The sequence below is a fragment of the Polypterus senegalus genome, chromosome 1 (genome assembly GCF_016835505.1).
Source record: "Polypterus senegalus isolate Bchr_013 chromosome 1, ASM1683550v1, whole genome shotgun sequence".
In the NCBI taxonomy this organism is placed as follows: domain Eukaryota; kingdom Metazoa; phylum Chordata; class Cladistia; order Polypteriformes; family Polypteridae; genus Polypterus; species Polypterus senegalus.
In genome coordinates this window covers 286634682-286662058 of record NC_053154.1, presented here as the reverse complement: position 1 = coordinate 286662058, position 27377 = coordinate 286634682, and the positions used below count along the sequence as shown (strand labels likewise).

General features: G+C 33.6%; 1 protein-coding gene across 36 annotated transcripts in view; it reads left to right on the top strand.

Annotated features, from left to right (window-relative positions):
- Positions 1–27377, top strand: part of tcf7l2 (transcription factor 7 like 2) — a 220568-nt gene that overhangs the window by 151448 nt on the left and 41743 nt on the right. Inside the window, exon 1 of one of the 36 annotated variants that reach the window (XM_039776377.1) lies at positions 25390–25527. The exons of the other annotated variants lie outside the window; for them this stretch is intronic. Within the exon in view, the coding sequence (XP_039632311.1) occupies positions 25405–25527 (123 nt within the window). The 5' untranslated portion in view covers positions 25390–25404. Of the gene's footprint in view, positions 1–25389; positions 25528–27377 lie in introns of those variants that run through there. 36 annotated transcript variants of the gene reach the window in all.

Here is a 27377-nt window from a genome sequence, read left to right as displayed (position 1 = left end):
ACATCAGGACTGATGAATCCACACAACATCTCAAACGTCGGCCGTGTCATTCTAAAATGTTGCAGCCAGAGATTTTCTGTGAAGTGTCTCCCCACCACCTCCTCCCAGAAGGTCTTATTCCGTCGTCTCTCCCATACCCGTGGGTTTCGTCACACTGGGGTACTTTCTTTGAGCTCTAGGGATGTCAGACAAGCAACTGCTTCATTCTGCTGTCGTCTTCGGATATTATGTACAATTCCAATTATTTGTGAAACTGAAATAACAGTAAGCTGGCAAATTTCAAAAAACTGTCTGAATAACCTCTCCATTTCTTTGTTTCTTTGTTTAGTGGAGGGGGTGTAACGTGGAAAACAAAAGGTAGATAATTTGCGACATACATAAAATTATGTATGGAAACGGCTCAAGGGCAGATTTTTTTTCGCAATACAACAAAACTTATGCGACAGGTCGTTTTGGAGGGGATGACGTCACCATTTTATCGATAAAAAGCCAGTTGGATGGAAACAGGCTGAAGACAGCAAATTTCACACATTTTTTTTACGTATATTCTGTTTGTCGATAACAAAACGTTGCAAAAAACTGGATGGAAACTTGGCTACTGTTGCAGACAAATATCTTGCACTTGTAGATTGCTTTCCTTTTACTGTTCTGTCCAGTTCATCCCAAATTTACACTAGAATCCCTGAAGCCTACGAGAAACTTGTAATCTTGGCCCACCTTAAATTCCTTCGCACCTCTCCATCCGCGTCTTTTGTTTTGTAAATGTGTCGATAATCACAAGCAGCAAGCAGTCTGCTATCTCATCCCCACCTTTGATGGAGCTCAACTATTTGGACTAAAGTCTTTACACATTTTACAATTCATATCATTATTAGTATAACATGGAAAAAGTTTCAGCTTTAGGTATGTGTTCAGCATTTCTTGCCTCACATTTCCTTTCATCCTACACTAACCCAGATCTTTGGAGACATGGAACACACATGAAATGCATGTATTCCAAATAACAATATACAGTATTATTTACCCTATACAACTCCAGGCAACTCACACGCTTATCGGCACATTTACAAAACAAAAGATGCTGTTGAAGAGGTGTGAAGAAATTTAAGGTGGGCTGGGATTACATGTTTTTTTTGTTTGCTTAAGGGATTTTAGTGTTAACTCAATGGAGTTTAAGTTTGGAGACTTTGCTGGCCAGTCCATGTTTTTAAGTGTACCTTCATCTTCTTTTAGCATAGTTCTGACAAAGCCTGAAGGTATGTTTTGGGTCATTATCTTGCTGTATTATGAACCCCTGACCAACTAGATGCAGACCAGAAGGTATTGCGTGGTGCTGCAAAAATGCTGTGGTAAACTTTTTGATTCAGAATGTCAGTCTCAGTGCAAGTAACAAACACTGTCTCCTGCAAAAGAATCCCTGACCATCTCACTTCCTCCTGCATGTTTGTCAGTTTGTATCACACACTGAGGAACCATCTTTTCACCAACTCGATGGTGTACAAACACCCTGCATGATGAACTGAAAATTTCAAATTTTGATTCATCAGTCCATAAGACTTTCTTCCAGTCTGTAGTAGTCCACAGCCAGTATTTCATGGCCCAGGCAAGCTTTCTTATATTTTTCCTTTAAGGAATGGCTTTCTTACTGCCACTTCCCTTGTCAGTCCTGTAGCACTAAGTCTCCTCTTCACAGTAGAAATGAGACTTGCTTTTTTTTTTCAGCCACTATTAAGATGTGCTTGATGCTGTTGTGCTGTGAGGCACTTATCATGCAAGCTAGTGACCCTCAAAAACTTGTCTTCTGACTGGGATGTAACTTTGGGTCTGCAAGATCTCTGCCTATCAGAGTTTCTTTCAGTTTCCAATTGCCTTTTGTTTGGATTATGTAGGACACCATACTTACTGACACTTTGATTTCTAAAGTTTAATATTGTAGTATTTCAGAGGGTGTAGTAACACAGTCTGTTCCAGCTCTCCTATTAGACACACAGTGGAGTTTTAAGTAATCAACAAAAGCTGGGACACCTGTGTAATTGTTTGCTTCAACTTGCAAGGCTTAATTTACTTCAATTGCTGCAGAACATCTGTGGGTTGTATAATATTAGTTGTTCCCTCAAGAAAACCCATTTGTTTTATTATGAAATTTGCTTTTTTTCAGTTTTTGCTAACCTAAACTTTAAATTTTAAAATCTCTGGCAGTTTACTGCTTACCTTTTCACTATTTTAGGTCATTCATTGCATTTCCACTTGTTACATTTATAGAAAAACTGGAAAAATGAGGTATTCCAAAACTTTTTTAAATCTAAAATGTATAAAGTAAATGTAAAATGTCAATTGCATACTTCACTGAATGATCCTGCATGTTCAGACATTCATTAAGTGTTTTAGCTTTGCCGTGCATTATATTAATTGATATAATATTGAATCCACAGTGAAACACGACTAAAATTTATACAGTGATTGCATATTATACATATCTTCTGCAATTGATTATCTTTCTTGGTTCTCTAACACAATGGGTGGCTTTTTTATTTTAGTTAACTGCTGAAAAGCATGCTGGAAAAAATTGTTCTGAGTAATACCCACACTTAATGACTGATTTTTCATGTTTTATTTAAATGATTTACAGAAATGCTTGAATAGAAAGACAATCAAAATCTTTAAAAGGTTGATAAACAAGAGTTTTGAATTGTTAGAGTTGGATTTACAAATGCTGCAATGTGTGAAGATAAACTTCACCAAATTAGTTTGTGAAGTGTCCTGTCAGTATTGGCTTGTGCTAATCACTGCCTAATATAGCCAGTGACGATGAAAGTGACATAAGTATGGACAAAGTTAAATACACCTCCCTACTTTTTCAGGTAGATGGTGGATTTTGCTGGTTAGTGCCACTTTAAGTAGCCAAAAAATACAAAATAATATGATGATATACTTTTCCACTCATCTATTCAATTTTTCAATTTCATTTGATTTGACCAAGATGTTTTTAAATATTGTATCTGGGCCTAAATCAAATGTCTGGATAAGCAGTGAATTATAGTCCTTAGTAACTGTTAAAGCGGATTCACTGTGTTCTAAAACACAGTGGATTACAATTAATGCTGGTAATTACAAAAGAATCATACAGTGTTAAAATGAAAGAAGAGAAGTCGGTACTCTGTCTGCCTTAATTTTATTTACTATGGGAAGCAACAAACTTGTTTTCAGTTCAGAGTGACCATTATTTATTCTGTGTTCATTTTCAGTGTCAGAACCCTTATGCTTTGTTGCTAAAAGAGAAAAGTAAACAAAAAAGAAGTGCAGTGACACACCAGCCTGAGGCCTCAAATTAAATGCTTAGGCAGGACTGACAAACAAATTTCTTTCACAAACTTCTGCTCCAGGCTTGAATTTTATTAAAGAAAAGGATGTTGTGGCTATTTTTATATAAAGTTCACTGTTTAAAAAAACCTATTAAGGATTACATGTTTCCTTATAGAAGTAAGAACTGGCTTTTGAAAACTGTCCAGATACCATGTGGTTGAAGCAAGCACATATTTTATGTGAATTCAAATTGTGTATGTGTGTGTGTGTGTGTGTATATATATATATATATATATATATATATATATATGTAAACAGCAATATATATATAAACATTTATACTTGATTAATTCTTTTATTAAAAGTGTAGTTAATTTTACTTTTTTTTTTTTTTACTACTACCTGTTTTTATCAATACGTTATTTTCTTTGTAATGCTCTGTCATTCAGTTATTAAGTAGTGGTCAGGCTATTATAAGCAACAATAACATTATTTAGCAATAAGACCTAAAGTTGACTATATGTTGACACTGTATCATTTTGAAGCGAGTCATGAGGTGTGTGTTCAGAATCTGTGGAACTGAGACTTGATACCCCCATGTATTGGGAATCATTTCTAGTGTAGTTTCTTCTTACCTGTCAAACTTTTTAGTTTAATTTAGCAGCCATGCAAAGTGTAGTGGAGGAAGAAGTAGTATGTTACATCTGTTGGAAAACTGCTATGAATGCATGTACTGTATTATGATTGGATTGTTTCAGCTGTGAGACAAAGTGTGAAGTGGTATTAAAATCTACCCTCGAGTACATCTGAGTTACGTTGCAATACCCTTTTCAAGTGTGAAGCAATAACAAATAATTACTACTCTTGAATTGCAGAATGCAGGGTAAACTGTTTATGAAAGAGAGCCTCAAGTAACAGTGTTTTGTGAAGTAATGTGTTAGAAAGAAAGTGGAAGGATGTAGAGAACTTTAGTAGATATTAAATTCGTTTGGAATTCAATAATTTTCTAGTTACAAACTCCAAGCACTCTCAACCTATTTACTAGTATATGTGCCAATTTGCGTTTCCTGTGAAGTAATGTTTCCTTCATATTCAAGTGTATGCCTTAGTGTATCTTAGTTTAAGTCCTTAAAATGGTTTAGTCTGTATTTCTGGAACTCTGGTCTAGCAAAGTCCTTTTTAACTGCTGTGATAGAAACTGGGCAATCGGCGAGCCCCAAACCCTGAGTATGAACACAAAATGAGCCCTGGGTTCAAACAATGGAAGGTTTATTAACCAAAATTAAATCCAAAGTTGCAAAACACAAGTGCACATAACAGATTCTCTCTTCTCACAACACTGTTTTCTCACCACAGCTCTGCTCTCCTTCAGTTGAGTGTTACTCCATGTCCTCCCAGCTCTGACTTGACTGGATAAAGAACTGCAGTCCCTTATATTAACAAACGGAGTACTTCTGCTGCCAGGGCCACTGCCCGATGGATTCAGTTCCGGTTCATATGGAAGTCCCATATTTTAGTGAACACATTTCCCTGCAACACGTCCTTGCGACACCCACGGACCCCAGCAGGGCTGTGCTGCCAGACTACAACTCCTGGCATTCCCTGCTGGTTCCTGAATGGGCACTGATATGGGGGGCTGCTGCCATTTGGCACATGGGAGGATAAATCGCCCCCAGGGACAGTCCTTTCCTGTCTTCTTCTGTCGTGGCCAGGGAAGTTTTAAAGTTAATGTCCAGTCGGGACACCTGTCCATTTATTCATGAACTCCTGGCCGGGCCACTTGTCCATCTTGTCTGCCTCTTACACTGCATATACTTCAAATGGCATTTTAAGTGTATTATTTATTTATTTATTTGCTTCACCATTTGCTTTGGGGTTCTTTTGCACCTCCATACCTCCTGCTGTAGCAAACATAGTGTTTACATACCCACTTATATCTTCTACCAGATACATTAGGTTATCCTGCATATCTCATAGATGTTCTTGCTATTTACACAATCTGAAACCATGTAGTTAATTTCTTCCATCCCTTTCATACAATACTCAGTAGTTTCCTGGCTTTATACTATAAATTGTTTTCATTTGAAGTAAAACCTTTTTAATACTTTTAATGGAGTTGTGAATTTAATTTATGATCTCAAATTTTCTTTTCTGCAGATAAAAAATCATTGAGGGAGTGTTTGGACTTTAACTTTTAAAGTCCTTATCACTACATTTGTCTCCAGCCAGTTGCTCTTTTTGGTATTGTTGTTTATAGTGCATTCATCTTTGCACCCTCTCTACCAGTATTTAATTTGTATAGATACTGATTTAGGAGCAACATGTCAAAAACTAGGTAAATTCCTGTAATCAGATATTTTTGCTTTGTTATAAACCCCATCTGTGTAAATTAACATCGACTGTCCCATAGCATTTTAGTATAACTTGTTTTTTGTTTAATATAATTTATTTCTTTATTTTGCAAGCAGTACAAATAAAGTCATTTAACCTGTCATTGCCAGTGTTAGCACAGTGCCTTTCTTGTGTTAAGTACAGTTTTATCCATCCTCTAGTCCCTTAAGGGTTTCACTACGTTATCTAAGTTACAATCCATGAGCAATGCCGTTGACCAGCAATTGTTAAGTAGGCCTCTAATAATGATATTTAAATACAGAATTATTACTGCAGCTTTACATATTTTAGATTAAATGATGTCTGGTTCAAGTTATTTGTTTTTTATGGTAAACATTGTACCATGGCCTTAAACTAGGGATGGACTTTTTTGATAAAATCATATTTTTCAAATTAATGTACAGTTAATCAGTTGAGCAAATACCTTAGTTCAATCACTCGGGCACAGGTGTAAAATCAAAACATATTGTAACAATATGGCCAAAAATCTGCATGAAGCAGGGTGCCCAAAGAGGGGGAGTGGTGACAAGAGGTATGTACACTACAGGGTCACGGGGGTCTGCTGGAGCCAATCCCAGCCAACACAGGGCGGAAGGCAGGAAACAAACCCTGGGCAGGGTGCACACACACCCCCACCCACACACTAGGGGCAATTTAGAAAATCGTATTTAAAAAAAAAAATGTTTTATGCCACAGCTGTTCATCTTTATATAGGGCAAACGAATTGCCTGCTAGTCAACCTTGTGCGCATTAGCTGAACTCCTTAAAGTCTACATGATTTTAAAATCTTGACTTTTTTCATTATATTAAATTAGAAGCTCCTAAGGGTGGTGCTTTTCATTTTTATGGCAATAAGTAAACAACTGCGTCTGAATTTAATTTTATTCATATTCCTAAAAATTTTTGAAAATGTTTATATCATAACCATTAACAGCTACCACTTACATAAGCTCTGTTTACTGAACTCTGATTCAATTTTTGTGAAAATTGAATTTTGACCAGTTTTTACTTTCATTGGCACATTGAAATAATATACCAACAACTTAGAATATATTTTCTGTTTGTTTTCTACATGACGTATTAGTCTGCTTGTTTTTAGCTGTTTAAATTAGCTCCATGCTTATTGGTTGTCCATAACAGTTTCCAAGGCTTTGCTGCATTGTGTTTATAGAGTAGTTTGCTATTTAAGGAACTTGTTCTGAAATTGCAGGTTCAAATTCAACTCTTCACAATTTAATTGTAACATTTAAAATGCTTTGGAAGGGTTGAAAATTAAAAATAATATTTAATATACATTTGTTTGGTTTATATAATGTGCATTTTCTAAAAGCAATAAAGGTATGTCTTGGGGGGGGGGGCACCGTTTGAATGTCTCGGTTGCAGAAAATCATTTATTTAACAAATAAGTAATCAAACTGGCAAGAACAGGTATCTTTTCAACAATATTATTTTGGTGTGTAACACAGCAATTAAATGATATCCAAAAAAATTTTTTTTTCTGCTGTGTGTAAATACAAATAACCTGGAAAATATTTAACCACTTTGATGAATTTTTATAGTGCTTTTGTGCTTCTAATTAGATAACGCTGCTTTATTATTCAATTCCTGTTAATGTTATCTTATAGATGGTTAACAGAATTTTCCTTAGTTCATAAAAAGTGTTGCAGAAATACTCATAAAGTATCGGTTACATTATTTATATTGCCTTACCTCAAGTGCCGTAATGCTCTTGTTTTAGGTTGTAGGGCTTTTTAATGCTTCAGCCAGTCCAAATTGGTTTGGGGCTTCTATTCTATCTGTACCAACAATCAAAATGCCAGAAGTGACTCTACTCTGTTTGGCCCTTGAGCAAGGCCTTTAAGCAGCAATTGATTCATCCTAGGTATGACATTAATCTGCATCCAGCCCTGCAAGCAGGTTCTCCAATTGATAGGGAAAACCTGGGTGTTGCTGGCAGGATTGTCAATCTAGCCACCATTTTTTTTTTATTATTTTATTTAAAGTGTGGTTCGAAAGTGTCACTCACTGCTCTTGGGTCCCAGTACATGTGGTTCGTCATGTGGTTGGTGCGGCAATACACTATAAACACATGCTCCCAACATCTGTCTCTCTCTCGCTTTCTCACACACATACACAAAAATGATTTTGTAATAATGATATCCGTTTATTTAAGAAAATCAAGCTGACAGTTTACTGGCAGTGATGTACCCCTAGGTGTCTGCAACTGGGCAGGTGCATGCATATATTCTGATCGTTAAATTTTTTTTCTTAACCTGCTCAGGCCAATTTAGGGTCATGGTGGACCTTTCCATTCTGTAAACTAAACTTTTATGCATTGTGGTGTTAATACCATCCAATGTAGCGTCAATGCACAACTGTTTTTCCATTACTATTATATATTTTGCATTCCAGAAAAGCATAGACATTTTTTCCCCAAGCCTAATAAAGCTTTGTATTTTACAGCATCTAGAAGGGTATGAAAATGTAATGTTATATGTATATTTCTTTTGGGATGACCACTGGTACAAACCTGTTTTAACATATTTCTGGATATGTATACATACCCACTGTTTTTCAAACTTATATAATATGGCACTTTAAACTGACAAGACAGTTATATTAATTGGGCAAAAATGTCCAACTATTACTTCATAATTAACTTCTGAATGAAAAAAGGAAGATGAGTAACTATAAGGCAAATATATGTGTTTGTTGACAGATTCCTGCCTAGACCCATGAAGCATTCCACAGTTAAAGAGATGTGGTACACTTTAAGTTCATCTGTCCCTTTGCACTTCCTCAAGTGGAATATTGCTGGAAAGACTACGGCAGTAGGTTTATAGGGTGTTTTTATGTGATGTTGCTGGCAAATTATCTGACCTCTGTGAATGGCTGCCTTGATTTTTCAGGTTGATTTTACCCATGTGAATCTCAGTTTTGCACATTTTTTATAATAATAAGTTGTTTCCTTTTTCACAATATTTGCAGTTATTTGTTTTGCCTTAAACATAACAACAATTTATTATTTAACCACTCCTTTTTACTTCAAGATAAAATAAAACTTATGATCAAATTTGTAAATTGGTAAACCATTTACAATGCAGTTTATTGGAAAGAGTACAAAATTTTAAAATGTGTTAAATAGAGAACAACCACCAGGTGTGTTGTTTCTTTTAAAAAAAATCTGTTGGAAAACTTAAAATTCAATGTCCTTCTATAATTTGTCATGAAATTAGCACACATTGTATCTCAACAATGAATATTTTAACTGTACAGATTCTGTGTTACTGACTAGAATTTTGGAGTGTGACATTAAAGCAAACTTTTTAGTTTATAGTCAGCAACAATAATAATGATAATAGTGTTATTTGAAGTTTAGAATAAAACAATATTTGAACATTTATGTTTGTGAGCTTTGATATATATTTTGTTTCTTTTTTCTTGTTTAGGTAATTATTAAGGAGTGTATGGTGGCCACTTTGATTCTAACTTCCCCCCCATGAATATTTTATATCTCTTAATGTTTAACTAGTAAGCTTGCATCAATCAGCACAAGCATGTCAAGTGGTTTATTATAGAACTTTTCTAATTTTCTTTCCAGCTCTTTACTCAGTAAGTAAAACTGTCTGATCAGTCCAGTCTTTCTCATGAGGTAGGCTTTATCTATTCTCAAAGTGAATTGCAATAAGTCATTCAAAAAAATTGATAGATGATTATGAGGATATATTTACACACAGTTAGTTGGTAGAACACTTAGTACTTTTGTTTACTTATATTTGACTATTCTTTAATTATATACATAAAAGAGTACTGTATTATGTAAAATGAATGGAATGGGAAAAACTGCCTATAAAGTGCTGAAAACTGTAAAGTGTTCTGTAATACAGGGTTCATGATTAAATAAAATAAAAATAAACAACTTTCTGAGTTGGTTCATTCTAAATTTATCATTTTTCAGTTTAAACCTGTTGTGTTGTACAACTAAGTTAGACAGAAAAGAAATTCTGCTGAAGTCAGCCGGTTTTGCTGACAAACTATTCATCCATTGACCTGGTCGCTCTGTAACAATTGCTGCTCTGGATATGTATAGAATGCACTTAGCAAAGGCAATGGTGTGCACCTAAAATCCCATTTTGAGTCGCTAAGCAATAGTAGCTTTGTAACAGCTCTATCCATAATACGGTAACGTCCCATTCTCCTCTTTGGTACACCTCTTTGTCACTTCTAATGATTACTATCCATCAGTCTCCAATGGCTGGAATGAAGATAAATTGAATTAGTTTAACTGGTAGTTCACTGGTAAATGATATAATTAGACTGTCAGGACTCCTTAAGTGCAACTTAATGCATTTACTACTGTTAATTATAAAGTCTTTTGTATGGGTAGATTTACTTAATGTACTTGGTAATAATAGCAAATGTTCCTGCTGTTTGTGTTTTGGCAACATATTCTTCAAATGCATATATGCACCTTTTTATACAGACCTTGTTTATACTATATATGTCTTTAATGAGACAGTGTTAGTAAAGTTAAAAGGCCAGAAGTTTCTTTTTTCTTCTCATGTGGAGGTTTGAGGAGGGTGGTGTTTGTTATATTATTTCCATATTTCTTGAGTTTCTGTAAATTTCCTCTTGCATCTAAGTTCTTCCTATCCATATTTTAATCCTAATTCTTACAGAATGAAATAACCAATTTAAAAAGTCTGACTTTAAAATGTTAACTATTTTTTTGAACTCCCTATAAATCATGTTTACAGCAAGACAATGCAAAGCTATTTTTAACTGCAAAAATATTATTCAAGAGTTGTTTAAATCCCTTTCTTAACAAACCAAGGCTCGTATAATGCATTTCATCATTCACATATTATGTCATTTGTTCCTTTTTCATAAACACAGTGGACCTGGAATAATAGAAATCAAGGAATATGACTTAATGCAATAGCATGGGAACAGTAATGGGGAATATGTGTTGGTCAAGATTAGATGCAGGAAATAATTATTGGTGATATTTTTGTTAAAATGTGAAGAGTACATGTATTTTATTGAACATGTGGCTACAGTTCAAAGCAAATGTGAACACTCGTGCAAACCAGTAGTTAACACCCATACAAAATACATCAGTGCTAATAAAGTAATTTTTGTTTTCTGTCTGTCTGTCTCATTGTGCCTAATAAGCTGTTTTTCTGAAAATGATCTGTCTTACAGTGCTAAGCACTGCTGGAAATAAAATTGGCTGAAGTGTTTTAATTAAATAACTCTCGGAAACTCCAGGAAATAGCTTAATTTCATATTAAAACACATGACTACAGGATCTTAGCTAACCAATTAACCCTGGCACAGCTCATTAAAAACACTCTTTTATGGTGTAGAGTGACTTATCTACTAACACACAACATGAAAGACTGAATTTGTAAATCCCAAACTCCAGCTGTAATTGGAAAGGTAGAAACGAACAGTTAGTTATAAAGAGGAAGGGTGAACTTAAATTAACTAAAAAGAATTATGGTAAATGTAGTTTTGAAAATAAGATTAAATATTTATTTAATTTGGAGAAAAAAAGTATTTTTTCCAGATAAATTTTTTATAGCGTGGATGTATTACATATATTGAGAAAGGTATGTCAAATATGTGAAGGAAGAAGGTCCATTCCAAGAATTATTTAATTTTAAAATAACAATAGTTTTGAGACCAAGGTGGTTAGTGATAGTTTTGTAAATACTGAAAAGAATCAATTCATTATTCAAGAAATATAATAAATATGCCTTTGACACTCCTTAAAGAGTAATTAAAACATTGGTTAAAAAATGTGCAAAACAATACTATTTTTTTAAATTAGTTTTTCAGCCTTTTATTAAAACGTAGAGATGTAACTCTAAATTGAACCAAAACTAAATAGCTACTTAAACAAAGGAGAATTCTCTTTTGTGAATAATAGATCAAGCGATTTGAAGCAGTGCCTAATGGATCTTTTTGCAGACACTTTCAAGGGCAGCATTTCATGCTGAAATCTTGACCACAAGATTCTTGTGGTGTGTTTATAGGTGTGTGTGTGAGTATATGTATGTATGTATGTATGTGTGTGTGTGTGTGTGTATATATATATATATATGTGTATGTGTGTGTGTGTGTGTGTGTGTGTGTATATATGTATATACAGTATATGTGTATACACACATGTACAGTAGTGTGTACCCATATATACATATACTGTAGATATATACTGTATTTATGCATATATTTTTTAAGGTAATTGGTCTTAAAATTTTCTGTGCTTTGCCTCTACTCTGCCTTTTTAAAATAGACAAATTTTTTTTAACTCTGTCTCCCTAGTATGTTTTAATAATTCATTATTCATATATGTATATGTTGTAGTGAGGATGTATTTGTAGTGTTTGAGGGTTACTTTTCTTTAAAGTGATCGAGTACATTTATAATGTGTTCTGCAGTTAAACGTTTAAGCATCTGCATTTGATATGCAGTACATTATGAGCGATCTCCTAAAACTGTTTGTATTAAATAATATATTTTGTAAAATAATAAACATTTTTGGTTGCATTTGTAATACATATATATGAAAGATAGATTTGTGTGTGTGTGTGTATGTTGATTTCTGCATGTTTACTATATGTATTTTCTATGTGTATAGAGTGTGTGTGTGTAAACATTCTTACTCACATGTACTATACATATAGGAAATATAAACAGTAAACATGTATACATGGACATATATATGTGCAGACTCTTTTGGAAGGGAGACTAAATCATAAGAAATGTTTGCATTGATTGCACTACAGTCTAGAATTAAAATGCCACTTTTGCTGTCTGTTTAATATCCCATAAATGTAATAAGAAATGCCATAAAATGTATTCAAAAAATTTGTATCCATGATTCTTTCTTTCTTAGGTACAAGTGTGGATTTCAAATTATTGTCTTTCTAAGAATGCATATTCCAGCCAAATTCTGTCTCCTATCAAATTACAGTATAATTAGACAGTACAATAATATGCTGCTCAACTGTTTAATAAAGTACTAGGCTTTTATTCATGTAAGCGTTTGCACTCAAAATTGAAACCTATTGACTTTTATTTCAACGTCAAGCATTCTGTTTGCATGCGTTTCGGGGCAAATCCAGGAAAAGCTATGTTTTTGTTTTTTTTTTTTCTTCAGCCATATTACGCAGCTACTGTACAGTATATTAGTTGATTATATGAATTTAGAGGCAAGAACAATTGATTGCCAGGTTTCTTAGTCTGCAAATGAATTACTATAGTGCACTAGGCTTTTTAAACTGTTATTATCTACTTGCTTCAGAGACAGCTTCTAGAAAAATGCAGAATAACCACTGGTAGCAATATAAAAAGGCATTACAAATACCAAAAAAGGTGCTTTGGCTAGGGTGATGCAATGGATGGAAAGAAAAGGAAGTATGAAAGAGGGAGAAAGAATTGCATACCTACATGTTTGTATGGATCCCTTACAATTGATCTAATGACTTGATGGTATGTATTGAAATATGTGATAATTGGGAAAATATTCACAACTTTTTGTATGACAGGATATGTAGTTCTCAGTTAAAAAATGTTCATTTAGTAATGTTGTATGAGTAAGAGTATCAAATATATATTTGTGGTATCATAACACCAAATAACTATCGTTTTTTGTCTTTAAATTTACATTGCCATATTTGCTTTAATCTCTGTCCTTATAGTTTCTAAAATAAATTTTTATTAAGCCAGTACGAAGGTATACATTCAGGTACAGTGAAGTGAAATGTGCAGCTGGGGAAATAATATACTTACATGCAGACTGATGAATCGCCTTTCAGTCGTGAAACTTATTGGTGGTTTTACCTGCTATATTGAAAATCCAAACTTGACATTGAATAACCTTTTTCATTGCATGTCCATCAAACAAGACCATTATTGTTTGCTTAACAAAAATTATTTAGCTCAGAAATATGATTATCCCATTAAAAAATTAGATCTTGCTTTCTTACCGCTTCTCGGCATTCTGTTAGGTGTAATCTTGTTCAATGCCGGGAAAAGCTGTGTCTTGACAGCTAATAGATACTCCCACCTTCAGTTGTTTAGACATTTCTGTCTTTTGTGACATTGAAAAAAAGACAGGCAAGAAAACAGAAAGCAACTAAATAATGTCAAAAGATCAAGAAATCAATGGGCCCAAGGAATGTGATCCATGTATCACAGTGTAAGCTTTTGTTTTTCTTTACATTAAGTAGAAGCCACCATCTTCAACAGATGCTAAACTTTCATTCTTCACCCCTAGGAAATGTAACAGTAGTAAGTGGAATATTGCTGTACTGTGGGTGTATCAGCAAAAATAGCTTTTAGTGCAATGTTACATTGCCCAGTTTGAGTTACATATTTAGTTGGTTAAAAATTGTTTCGAGTTCTTATTTTCTATGTGTTTAGAAAACAAATACCCTGTTCACATTCAGGATCCTGTTTCCCTATAAAGAAACTCAGTTTGACAAGATTGATATATATATATATAAAAAGATTAATTTAGGAAAGTTTTAGCAGTGTAATAATAGTGATTCAATAAACCTATAATAGTTTAAAATGGGTGTACTTCATGCTGTGAATGTTCCTTTTTTTTATTTGTTTTTAAATAAAGCTGTTCATCTGGAGAAATAAGGGTTCTGTAAAACATGTACTTTTAATATAGAATTTTATTATTATCTTGATTTAGATCCGATTTAGTTTAAAAGGTAAAATAGTAATTATATGCATTTTTTCATGTCTTAATGCCATCTAGTCTTTAGGGATAGCTCAGTTTTATTTATTTTTTATTATAATTTACAAAACTGAACCTTTTTGTTATTTAGAATTCCTGTGCAGATATTAAAATTAATTAAATTTGGATCTAGTTTTTGCTTTTTATTAGTGTCATCATACTGCTTGTTGGTGTATTTATCTTTTCCTCTTCTCTGTCATCATTGATCATAATTTATAATACCTAATGGTTAAGGTTAGTCTTTTTCTGTGTATTGGTTTGTTCATTTTTTGCAATACACTATTAGCTCACTGAAGTAATATAGGATATTAAAACCTGACCTTTTTACAATATATAAACATTTTGACCTGTTCTTGCCAGCTTTAAATCTTGTCCAACTTGTATAAAGAGATGTAGTTTGCAGAAAAAAGCATAAAGAGAGATGATATTTTACTGCATAATTTTTAGCTAGTGTAAAAGTAGAGTTATGTTAAACAAAAAAAAATACTAATAATCATATAATACCTTGTTGCATGTGCTTTTGTTAGACTCTGAGAGTAAGAGATAGACATAGGATTAAAAAAAAACAATTTCTGGACATTTCTAGATGATAAATTTAATTTCTGTGCTATTTGGTGGTTGGCTTTGAAAATGCAATTGTAATGAACACATTCAGAAACTGGAGAATAGATTTACCCTCGGCTTCAAATAGTTGACGTTATCGGACTCTGTCATTCCCTCCGTCCTATTTTCGAGCTGCTAATTGATGTTTTTGATGTCAGCAAGAAAATTGAAGAAAATGTCATGTGTGAACCGGCGCGGAAGTTAATAAGATTGACTTCGTTGACAGAATTTACAATGAGCGCGGAGACCGCATAATGGGGCCGCTGCGAATTTGTGTGCTCTCTTTGGAAGGCGAAATTGACACTTCGCACTAGGCCGTCGGTCGATATGGAAAGATAGAAAATTTGAGAAGGTTTCCTAATCTCTTAAGTTTTTTTTTTATTATTTATTTATTTTTATTTTTGTTGTTGTTGTTTTTGTTTTCCCTCTTTGGTCTCCAGAACTGATCTGGCGGCAGAAGCAGCTGTTTATCCAGAGGGCTGCTGACCTGGACCAAGCCAAAGCTTCTACTGAATCTCCCAGGGCCGCCCAACAATGCACATTCTTTATGCTGTTTTGAGTTTCAAAACCACAGAGCTTTAAAAAGGTTAGATTAAGATATGTCTAAAGCTTCACTAATATCAGTCAGGGTCATTGCATATGCTTGAGCAATGCAAAATAAAGCTCTAACTTAAATCCCTTAGAATAAAGAGAAAGGATCCAGCGTGGCACCATCTTGAGCCATTTATTGAACGTTGGCAAAAAGCCGAGTTTACCCTGTTTCTGTTCCAAAATATACTCCCTAGGTTTTTTATGTGTGTGTGTGTGTGTGTGTGTGTGTGTGTGTGTTTTTTCTCCAACCTCTTCCATTATTTGTTATTGTCTTTATTTCACTTTAGTTTATTGTATTAAGTTCCAAATTATGATTTTTCTTAAAGTATTTTTTCCCTTTGTTGAGCAATATGGCTTGGTGTAATGGATTTCTGTGTTTAATTAGGAAACGGATTAGTTGAGTTTGGTTCAACGCTTCTGATTATTTTCTGGCCTTTAGGGGAATGCGCTAAAACCCTAATATGGCCAGTACCCCCAAGCGGTCTCTTTTTGAAGATTTTGAACAAAATGTAGCCTGCACTTGTGCTCAGCCTCCAAGGATCTTGGGTAAGGGACATTATTCTCGAAATAGCCAATTAATTCCGCTGGCAATGATCAGTTAGCGCTTCTTCCCCCCTTTCTCGCCATTTGAAATGCTAACACAATGAAAATTTCTCCATTGGTCTGTGTCCCTCGGCTAAGCTATTGCCGCGGGCTGAGAATTTCATCGACTGATGAGACCAGAGGCAGTGCCGATAAAAGGTTACTGTACGTGACATGCACACCAAACACAAGCGCTACCTTGAACTGAAAAGTTGTGTAACTTTTATTTGACTTTTTTGTTTGCAAGGTAGCACTCTTGTGGTCAAAGACAGAATGACTCCAGTTTTATCCGCTAGTACGCCAGAAGTGTATCTAATTGTATAGTATAGAAGATTAGCTATGAAGACTTTCTCTAAAACAAATACAAATGACACTATGACAATCATTTAAAATGTATTAATTTGTATTATCTTTATTATGTAATATACTAATATTAAAAATGATTTAAGAATTTTTTTAATATTTTAGATTTCATTGTGAAATTTCTGAAATGGCTGTAGTAATTACTCGAAATTTTCGTTTTTGAAAGACTTTTAAAACTTATATTGATATTTATTGGTTCAGGTTATAGATACAGCATATATCTGTTTGCGTGCATGCCTGTCTGTATATGAATATTTATATAATGTTTGTGTAAACAGGTATCTGTCTATCAATATTTTGATTATTATGCACATTCCATTTGTTTAAAGGCTATTATTATTATATTATTAGTAGGACAATCCAAGTAAAGACTGTGTTGTACACCTGTCACTTTCTGCACAGAAAAAAGCAAATTCTCCAAAATTACTAGTAAAAGACACTGCCAAAGAATAAGTATTTTTTTTTTCTTCCAGCTGTCTGTAAGGAGTTAGGCAGGTGGCTCCCTGTGGCTGACTTTTCATGACAACATGCCATTAGAAATAGCGGCCCTGTTGATCAATCCAGTAGACATGACAGCTTTGCCGCAAGGCCTGGCTCTTTGAGTGCTAGCTCTGTGGCTTTTCCCTCCTTTTTCTCCCTACTAATTGGTGAAAGTTCTCTTCTGTGCTTATGGCATAGGATTTTTTTGCACATTGTCACAATCATGTACTAAGTTCTTCTTTAGAATTGTAAGTAGGCTAAAACAAAAACAATGAAACAAAACAAAATGTATCTAAATTTATCTCCCTCTCTAGCCCAAACATGAAAACATCACTAAGGTCGACCCAAAAAAAAAAAAAAAACACATTGTGAGATTCTGATGGTGATACAACTACCTGATGTCTCACATTTCCCATTGAAACATCTCCACTCTTTGGGTGAAACTATTCATATTGTGTTCCCAGAAAACAATCAATGAGTTGCATCTTACTCTCCATTTAAAAGCTAATGTTACTTTTACTTGGCACTTAAAATATTCATGTACATCTATTTTCTGTGCTTGATTTGAGAGTTTCAGTTTAATTAATTTGAAAATTGTTAAAATGAAGAGAAAATGTGTAAAGTAAAGCTGTTTATTTTTTCTGACAAAATTTAAAGTGATCTGCATGTATAACTTGCATTGTGTTTCTTCGCATCTATCAAAATTTTGTTTAATTTAATTATATGCAAGTTAGAACAGAAATCTGCCATGGTATCTTACATATTATATTTGTTTCAGGATTTAGCTTTTGGTACTGTAATTCATATTTTTCCTTTACATTAATAATTTTTTTTACCTTTTTTTTCATAAATAGACTTAATGTTAATTGCTAATAAAGCAATGAATAAAATGAAATATTGAATGTTATTAAACATTATTATTCCTTTTGTAACATTATCCACATGGATAATGCATAACATTTTTTTTAGCTACATTTTTTTGTTGTTCCATCAAAGTGTCAACATTTCTGTATTCTAATATTCAGTCAGTCTGTAAGTTAGTAAAAATACATTAAATATTTGCTCTCACATTTAAATCTCATATTTATCATTTATTACACATCCATAAATCTTTGTTAAAATTAATGTATCATTTCAAAGAAGACCTGGTTTCAGTATTCATAGATCTCCTGTCAAAAGAATACCCTATCCATCAGTAAGCTCTTGTTAAAGATCACATTTTTTTATGTGTTATAATGTTACAGAAAAGAAAATTAAAGCTCAGTGTTTTGCAAGTGGGCTTTCAGAACACATCTTGTTATTAATTAGTCAACAGAATTATTAACCAAGTCATAGTAAATTATTGTCACTTTGTTGTACTGATGAAAATATACGACTGCCTGGCATTGCTTCATAATCTTAAGCTCCAGTAGACTGAATGCAACAGGCAGTTATCAGTATCTGAAGCTACGTATAGATTCCACATGTTTAAGAATTTAACTGACACCAAAAAATAAAATCACATCACTCTATCGATCTTGAAATATCTATTTATCCATAAAACTCTCTATTTATTTAGCATGGTCAGTTTATTAAAGGGTGCTTAATAAAAGCATGTGAGTGGGTTTTGGTATTTGCCTTTGTGTTATTAATTCAGTTAAAATATTAATTGTTTACCTATAAACTTCACAGCATTTGCTCTGTTAATCCTTACATTTATTTTTAGTGATCCAATGATAACAAAATAGTCTTCATTGAAAAAGTTTTAAAGCAAACACGTGAATAGTGTGTGATGAGCAAAACTAAGAAGCAACTGATTCAGGAGTATCAATTTTTTTTTAATTATTATTATTATTATGGTTAAGTGGTAATCCTGCCTAGAAGGAAAACATACTTGTAGTTCATGCCGATGTGTCAGGAAGTCCGTGATATTGTTTTTTTTTGTGCTCTTCATTTGTTAAAGCTTGGCAATTAACATTTTCAAGTAGTTGGTGAGTAAGGAATCAGACATGACGAGTATGAAGGGTGGCTTAAGGAGAATTGGGCTTTAAACCCTCTCTAGATTGGAGTTAGGATCAAAGGAGCTTGTTTTATGTGGTTGTGTGAGACTTTGAAGTCTCAAATGCACCTACAGCACTCATTTCATCAAGTTCACTAGTGTCTTAATAGCAGATCAATACGTTTCAAAGTCGTGGTGTTAATTTGATACTAGCACTGATGTAATCATGTTGGGTAAAAAGATTTCTGGAGAACTAGCTGTTACAAATAGATGGGTGTTGTGTTATATGCATCAATTCTTACTTTTGGCAAGTACAAATATCAGTAATAACACGAGGGGAGGTTTAGTATTTTTTTTTTTGTCTTTATCCTATTTTCATTCTATTAGTTCTGTTTTACATAATGTGTACACTTTACTAGAGTGCTATCATTGTTTTTATAGTCCACTGCAACATATGTTGATCATGTGTATTCATTGTGTAGCCATTTATTACTTTAGTAATGTTAAGTAGGTGTACAAAAATCCTAATATTTCTTTCAGTGTTTTTATTTTATAAATAAGAATTATGTTAATATAGTTTCTTTTTCAATTTTCATAATTTTACATTGTGTCATTCAATTCATTTTTTGTTATTTCCAAATATTTAAAATTTTTCATTTTTGCTTATAATGAAAATGTTTTGGGATGGCAATTATTAATTCTTATTTATGGAATTTAATTCCTTGCAAGTTATTTCTTAATTGTGAAATAAAGTATGAAATTCCTAGAAGATTTTTATGGATTTTCAAATTGCAATTAGCATATCTTTGTAAGAAAAAGGAAGTACATTATTGAAATTATTTCACCGACATACATTTATATGAATGTGTGTAATGACATATTATACATATAATTTGCGTTTATAAGAAAGCTTATTTTCTTAAAGACTTTGCCATCTGTATTTGCAGAGTACAGTGTTTGGTTTTGAAAGTCTGACTGGCACCTCAAGAACAAAACTCCAATTTAGAATGTTCATCTAAGGGTTGCTAATGGTATTAGAGGCCAATGGGGTGGCCAGCAGGAGCTGTAGATTAGCTCTGTAGCCACATCAGCTTGACCTAGACCCCCATGATTTGGCAGACTGATAGGCACATCTACGACATCTGTCTTCTTCTTCTTCATTCTATTTGCCAAGCACCTTTTAAAGTAGCATAAAAAAATTTACCATTACAAAAAAAGAATGAAACTGGCCTTTGTTAGTGAAGAATTGCTGTTTTAGGATGATTCTCGGCGTGAGGTCCAACATTTCTAGTTTGTTCTTTAGTCTGTCATGTTCTAAAACTTTTTTTTTTTTTTTTGAACACTGTTTAACACAACAAACTGAACCAAAAAATGTGTGTGTGTTTTAAAGTGATTTAAACCAAAGCAAAATAACATACATTTGTCTTAATTGATACATATCCTGTTTATGTATCTGTTGTTTGATATATTATTCGCTTTTACATTTGGAACACAAAATTTGTATTGTGTTAAATCTTCTGCAGGTCACATTTTTTAATTAAACTGGAATCTTGAGATAGTAACTGAATTTACATGTAAAATATCAGTTTCTGAGGCTTTGAGTCTACCACAACCTTACTTTAATTGCTGCCTCAATCACCAATATGTTTTTTAGTGTGGGAGAAAAAAAAAGTAAAATATATTCCTATTTTTTCACGATAGATATTGTGCTGAAAGATCATTTAAAATTCTTCTGCAAGTACACAGAGTTGTTGATGGTCTAAAGTGGGTTAGATGGTAAACGGGGACTCGGGGAATAACAGTAAAAGTCGCTACATTTGATAAAGGTGTTTTCTTGTCAAATTTGTGTAGGAATTATTTACAACGCTGTCTTTTGACTCTTCTCGTTATAAGAGAACATATAGAAAAATTATCCCAAGTGGAGAAAAAATATTTCATTTTTGAAGCCCTTTAAATGGAGATTGGTAATGGGGGGGAGCATGTGGATTTCTTGTAATCTTTTCTTACAGTGAAATGAATAAAGATTTGGACAGCTGTTCGAAGAACTACCATTTGTTGTTTAATTTTCAAAAAATGCTGAATTTGTGAGTTTGATTTTTGAATATGACACCCCCCACGCCCACACACAGACCTTGCATCTTTTTAACACCCCCTTCATGCTCAGTGAATTCTTACTTCATTAAAAGTATATTAATCTAGCCCCCATCTCTAGGGAGACACCTTAAGATGATATTATTTTGTCTTTTTCTTTAAATTGTATTAAAAAAAAGAGAGTAGCAGATTTAGTCCCTGTCAGTCAGAAATAATTGTGTTCTTAATCTTGTCCCTGATGGATGACTTGGAGTTCAGCAACGGGCCAGCTCCAATGACAAATACAATATTAATATTCATTAACTGCTTTGACAATGCTAATTTTGATGCAGTAGTAAAGGGCCTTCCAAAGTTAGCGGCCAAAGCATCAGAGCTGCGCAAGGTGGCAAGATAATTTGTGCTGGTTTAGTGAGCTGAAGGCTTTTAAAGTCTTTAGCGAGGGAGGAAAAAAAAAGCTAGGTACCACAAACAAAATAAAAGAGAAACAGAAAAAGTTCTGAAGCATTGGAAGGCAGGACTGCGGAAGTAATACGATCAGAGTCTGCAGCAAAAATTTGACACCTCCGATGCAGCTCCTTTGAGTGAAATTTTTTACAAAGTTGCAACACAAAAAGCATAACATGGTAAGTCAGCACATTCGTGATTTTGTTTAATCTTTTTGATCTTTTCAATTATCGCTATTTGAAGATCAATGGTCATTTTTTTTTTTTTTTTCCTTCCTACTATGCTTAAAAGGCGCGCAGCAGTGTTAGATAACTGTATGTTAGGACCATGGCTTTAAATGTAGGCATTCGTCTCTGTGAAGCCATTCTTAGTCATGCCAGATATAATACTGACAGTGCTTCAGGAGTTTACAAGGCTTATTTTGGAGTGTGTTTGATTCAGTTGTTAACAATTTTTCTTCTGTTAATTTATTTAAAAATGGTTTGGATTGTTGGAAACAAGAAGATTTAATTTAACACTGCCACTGCTTTTTTCTTTTTTAAATCACTTCAATCCACTATTTCACCTATTAGATATCCACAGTCATAGCCGCGTTTATCAACCATTACATACTAAAGACTGAGTGGATTTTTTTCTTACCCCTCTTATTCTTTTTTCCCCCTGTAACAGATTTGAATTGAAGGTTTTTATGTGGCGAAGACAAGAACTGGTCAAGTTAGAGTAACTCTAGAGGACACATCTTTAAGTAACTGTTATGTTTGCAAAGTCAGCAAAGAATATGCCCATTTTTGTTTCTTTTAAAAATGTTTATCAGAAAAACATAACTCAAAAAATGTGTAATAGCCGTTTGCGAGGATGAACAGGGGAGCTTTGACGTTTTTGAGCACTTTCCCACCAAGTGCGTTAATTCTATGAATGGAAATGGGCTTCCAGCATCTTTTCTTCTGAAGACCTGGTGTTGCTCGAGAGTGTATCTCGCCTCTTGGCTTTTTTTGCTGGCTTGCTCGAGCAGGGGAAGGCTGCACTAAGTAGGGTGCTGCCCTCCAGTGGATTAGTCAATGACAATGTGATGAGCATCTTGTAGACAGCCTGCTAAAGCAAACAACAGCAGCATGCTGGTTGTAACCAAGAACCGAGAAGCATCCCAAATAGAGCTGTTATAAATGGTAAGCTGTGCTTTTAATAATTTTATAAATCCAATTTTTTTTTTAATTTTCAAGCTGTCAACTAAATTGGTAGTTGCTTTATTATAGAAGCTGGTGTGTTTATTTAAAAATCGTGTATCTTTCACTTTTAGGAATTTAATAAGTTGCCTGTCTTTTATTACCTCGAAGACTTTGCTTAAACAAGTAACAGTGGAAATTAAGACTTGACATTAGTCTTTCGTGTACAATACAAAATTTAAGTATTTGATCTAACATTTTTTTTATTTTATCTTCCTTATTGTCAGTTTGCAGCTAGGCGTTTATTATAAATAGTATGAAGAATTTTTATTCACCTTTTTTGGGGTAAAATTTAAAATATTCAATTAAAAATACACATTGTTTTAGTCCTTGATGTTGTTTTACTATCATTTAGGATTTAATTTGGCATTTGACATTTTCCTTCATTTCAATCTGCAAGCAGGACAGATGTGTATCAATATATACTTTTCTTAAATGTTGGAACTCTACTAAGAATTAAAATCTATTTGATGTTTCAGCTTTATTCTCCCATATAAATAGTATTGTGTATTTTCTGCACTGATTTGTACTTTGACAAGTACACTAGTTGTACTCGGCTTAAGTGAGTTGAGATCTGGCCAGTATGTATCTTTTGTCCTATCGAGAAAGTCGTTGCTCAGATTAGGTCAAAGTTACTTAAATATCTTGCGTGAAAGCTTCTCGCTGGGGTACAGAATTTCAACCAACTCTTCCCTTAAGCAAAACCACAGAAGAAGAAATGCATTCTGCACTTGCCCATCCTGTTGGCCACACTGTTAGCATTTATTGTTGGTAATGATTGGGAACTGTCCATCACCAGCAAGCAAACTAGCAGTTTATTTAAGAAATTGCACGTGTGACAAAGCCAGCCGCTGGAGTGTGCTGGCCTCTGTGAATAGAGGGAGGGAAGGCAATTAGCCGCTATGTTGTTGGGGCTTTTTACTTGTCAAACTGGAGTCTTGTTGCTTTTGTTATTGCCATGTAAAGGAAATTCTCAGGGTTTTTGTTTTGGTATTAAGGGCCTAAAGATTGCTGGCTGACACTTTGCACGCGAAGGCCAGATAAGTGCAGAGAACAAAAAAGGAAGAGAAAAATGTAGCTGTAGTTGTGTTTGTTTCTCTCTGTTACTCTCCGATCTCTATCATATTGCAGCTATTTTGTGTAACTGCAAATATCAGGGTTTTCTGACAATGATAAATATTACTATGGTACCAAAAAATCAATTAAAAACATTTGAGGTTCAGCATGAAGCAATAATTTTGAATGCTGAAAGCTTGTGTCTGTAATGTAGATTGGTTGAAATACCAAGAGGAAGGTTGCCACTGATTGTTACCTTTATTATGCATGCATCCGCTTTTATTTATTTTTTAGCAGATATTTTTTAGTTACAAGTGCTTTCTTCTTTTTTTGCAAATCTGTCAGCAGAAAAAAATCAATATTTTTATAGGTCATTTTGCTTTCAGGAAGGCATGCTACATTTAAAGGCAGTGTCTGTTTTTAACTCTTGATTGATTAGTATGTTAAAGTTTAAATATTGTAATAAAAATATTTTGTCAGTAGACAAAATTCTTTCAAATCATATAGAAAATACTGTTTAGTGCTTAGTGTTTTTCATTACCCTTTACAAAAATATGCATACATTAACACATATTATGTGTTACAAAATATATTTGTTTAGATGTTTGTGCAAAAAAAATGTAACAGAACAAGATCAGCGATATTTAAATATAGCAGAATGAGGTTTATATTCAGATGAATTTCTGTATGTTGGTCAAAGCTTTTACTTTAGACCTTTGGCACATTAAAATTATTTTGTTTGGCTTTTCCCCACTTGAGGTCCAACGATATTAAAAAAATCTTGTGTTTATATTTAAAAAAAAAATCCAAAGGTGAGACCCAGTATATGTGTCACACATGTTTAAGTGACAAGGGAAAATATTTTCTATTAGCAGCATCTCATCCTTGTGAAATTTGTTTTGAATTTGACAGTCTTGCAGATAAGTGACTGCTGCTTGCTACACTTTGCTGATCTTGTTCTCTTTACGGACGCTGTTGTCATGTGTTGTTTTTTTTCCCTCCTTTATCGGCCTTTTTTTTTTTTGCCATGTTTGGTCTTACCGTGTAGTAGCCTGGGCTGCTGACTTGTCAGTGCAACCCAGGGCAGGTGAAAATTCAAAGAAGTACTTCAAATGAGGTAGCCTTTTGGAAAACCTGATTTTTAATTTTTTTTTGTAAATTATCACTTTTTGTTCTTGGCACTAGTCCCTCATAAATATTGGCCATTAGGCACTTTTTTTATTCCTTTGCATATATTTCACGTTTCCAGTGTTTTTTGACTTGGGCTTCTTACCGCAAAAGTCAGTATCCTCAAACTTTAATATATTCCTCCATGCAAGCATGCTGTGGAACTTGCACTGTTTACGAAGGCTCAAACTATACAGTAAGAGCCACCTTTATCTTTTGGTGCAACTTTTTATAGATTTTGAATAAACAAGAAAAAGTGGTTAAAATAGAGAGAAATCAAAAGCTCTGAGAGGAGAGATAAACAGAAAACTGAATCCAGCCAGCAAGGGAGGAAAAGTTCTTAAGGTTAAGAGACCCAAGGAGACAAAGCGGTTATGTACCCGAGGGATGCTATTTTAGTAGGGATGGAAGAATTGAACGGTAAAGGAGGAGTGCTTGCCTCTGGCTTCTCTTTACTTCAGCAGATCGGCTGTTGGCATCTTAATCTCAATTGCTGGGTAAGTAGCAGCTCTTTGCAACTGTCTTGTCTGACCAATGAATTGTAGTTTGACAGTTTATTCTTTAGATTGTCTTGTGTATTTTAAAATGCTGGTGGTAAATGAACAGCCAATTGAAAGTCTTTTAAATGCTTTTATATGTTGTGGTTTCTCTTTCTGTCCTGTTTGCAAACATTCACAAGTTGTTAAATTTCATTCTTTGAGATGGGTTCTTATGTCATATTGCTGCTCTAGGGGACTTGGTTAAAATTTTTTTTTTTTTTATATAAAAGAAAAAGTGTGTGCAGGAATAACATGTGGAATCTCTCTCTCTACTCATCCAACTGCCCAGTTTGCACATGGAAGTGAAACTGCCCATTATTCGGGTAACAGAAGTAAAACATAATGCATATAGTTCTGGTTAATAGACGGTCATTTTTAGGAAACTGCTCTTTTTTAATTATATGTAATTTTGCATTTTTGCACTGCAGTAGCCATTTTGACATTCAAGAATATGTTAAGGCTGTTTATAAATATTTTTTTTCAGTGATATTAATCTCACTATAAATTTCACGATGAAACAATTTAATAGATTTTATTTATTCACTAGAAATTCTACTTAGGCCTTGTCAAAACTTATTTTTAAAATGAATCAAGTCATCAGCAACATTTGAGTAGAAATTGGTAATGAGGTCTTAAGAACCTATTTAATATTGCCTTGCTTTTGACCTTTTCATCCATCCAATAAAGTCCTGTGGCAAGAAATTATTTAAAGCCATCCGGCCCACCTTAGTGTTAGGTGTCTAAAATTACACCATCATTTGGGCTTGACTTTCCCTTGTGTCATTCAGAGTACATTGTTCCAGACAAGCTTGTGTGAACCTTAGGAACAAGCCAGAGACCTTTTATATCTAGGATGTCCTCACTTCTAAATGTTTAACATTTTTGGACATATTTTTGTGAAATTACAATATCCTTCTCTAAAAGGATATTTTAAAGGCTCAGTTTTTAATGGAGTGACACATTCAGGAAATGGTTTCAGCGCTGTAAAATTAATTGTTCTGTTTTTCCCCTCCTGAATCAAGGGAGCCCTTTGCTGACATTTTTTTTTTCCAAGAAGTAAAGACAGTGTTTTAATAATTCTAAATAATGTACTTTCCAGTTGATATGTAGCTGTTGTAAAAGCAGAAATGTTGCATGTTTATTCTGGTTGATTTATGATCATTTCTTTTTTGAAATATTCTATTTGTTGTCATTTTTTTCCTCTTTTTTCTTATGAAGACACATCATGTTTATATGAAGTACAAGTCTTTGGCCCAATAAAATTCTCATCATATCTCTGATCACAGCAACAAGCTTGTCATTACAATAAAGTGAATAGATTAAGTTTTAAATAAACTTCTCTCTAGAGCAGAGAATTCAGTTGTTTGTTATGTATTTTCACAAGACAAATTTATTGAAACTGATGTGATTTGGTGGTGAATTAGAAAACACTGTATTTCTCTAATGATGCCCGACAGTATTTTGCAGTTCATAGAGCTTGTTTTTGAAATTTTGCTGTAATGAACCATGGCAGTATGTGTGTTGTATGTTATTGTACGTGATACATAGTTTTTGAGCTGTTTCTTGTGTTAGGGTGAATTTATCTAAGAAGTGTAGACATTAAAATATATCAATAATCATTATTTAAGAGTAAATCCAGTTTGTTTATAGGAGGAAATTACATAACAAAAAGATTAATGCAAATTGTAATAACACTAATATTACGTATTTACCAATACTGTACATATATATTGTATGCTGTGTAAATTGTATTATATGAGTTTGTACCTATATGAGTATGTTTTCATAGACATGATTGTGTGTGTGTG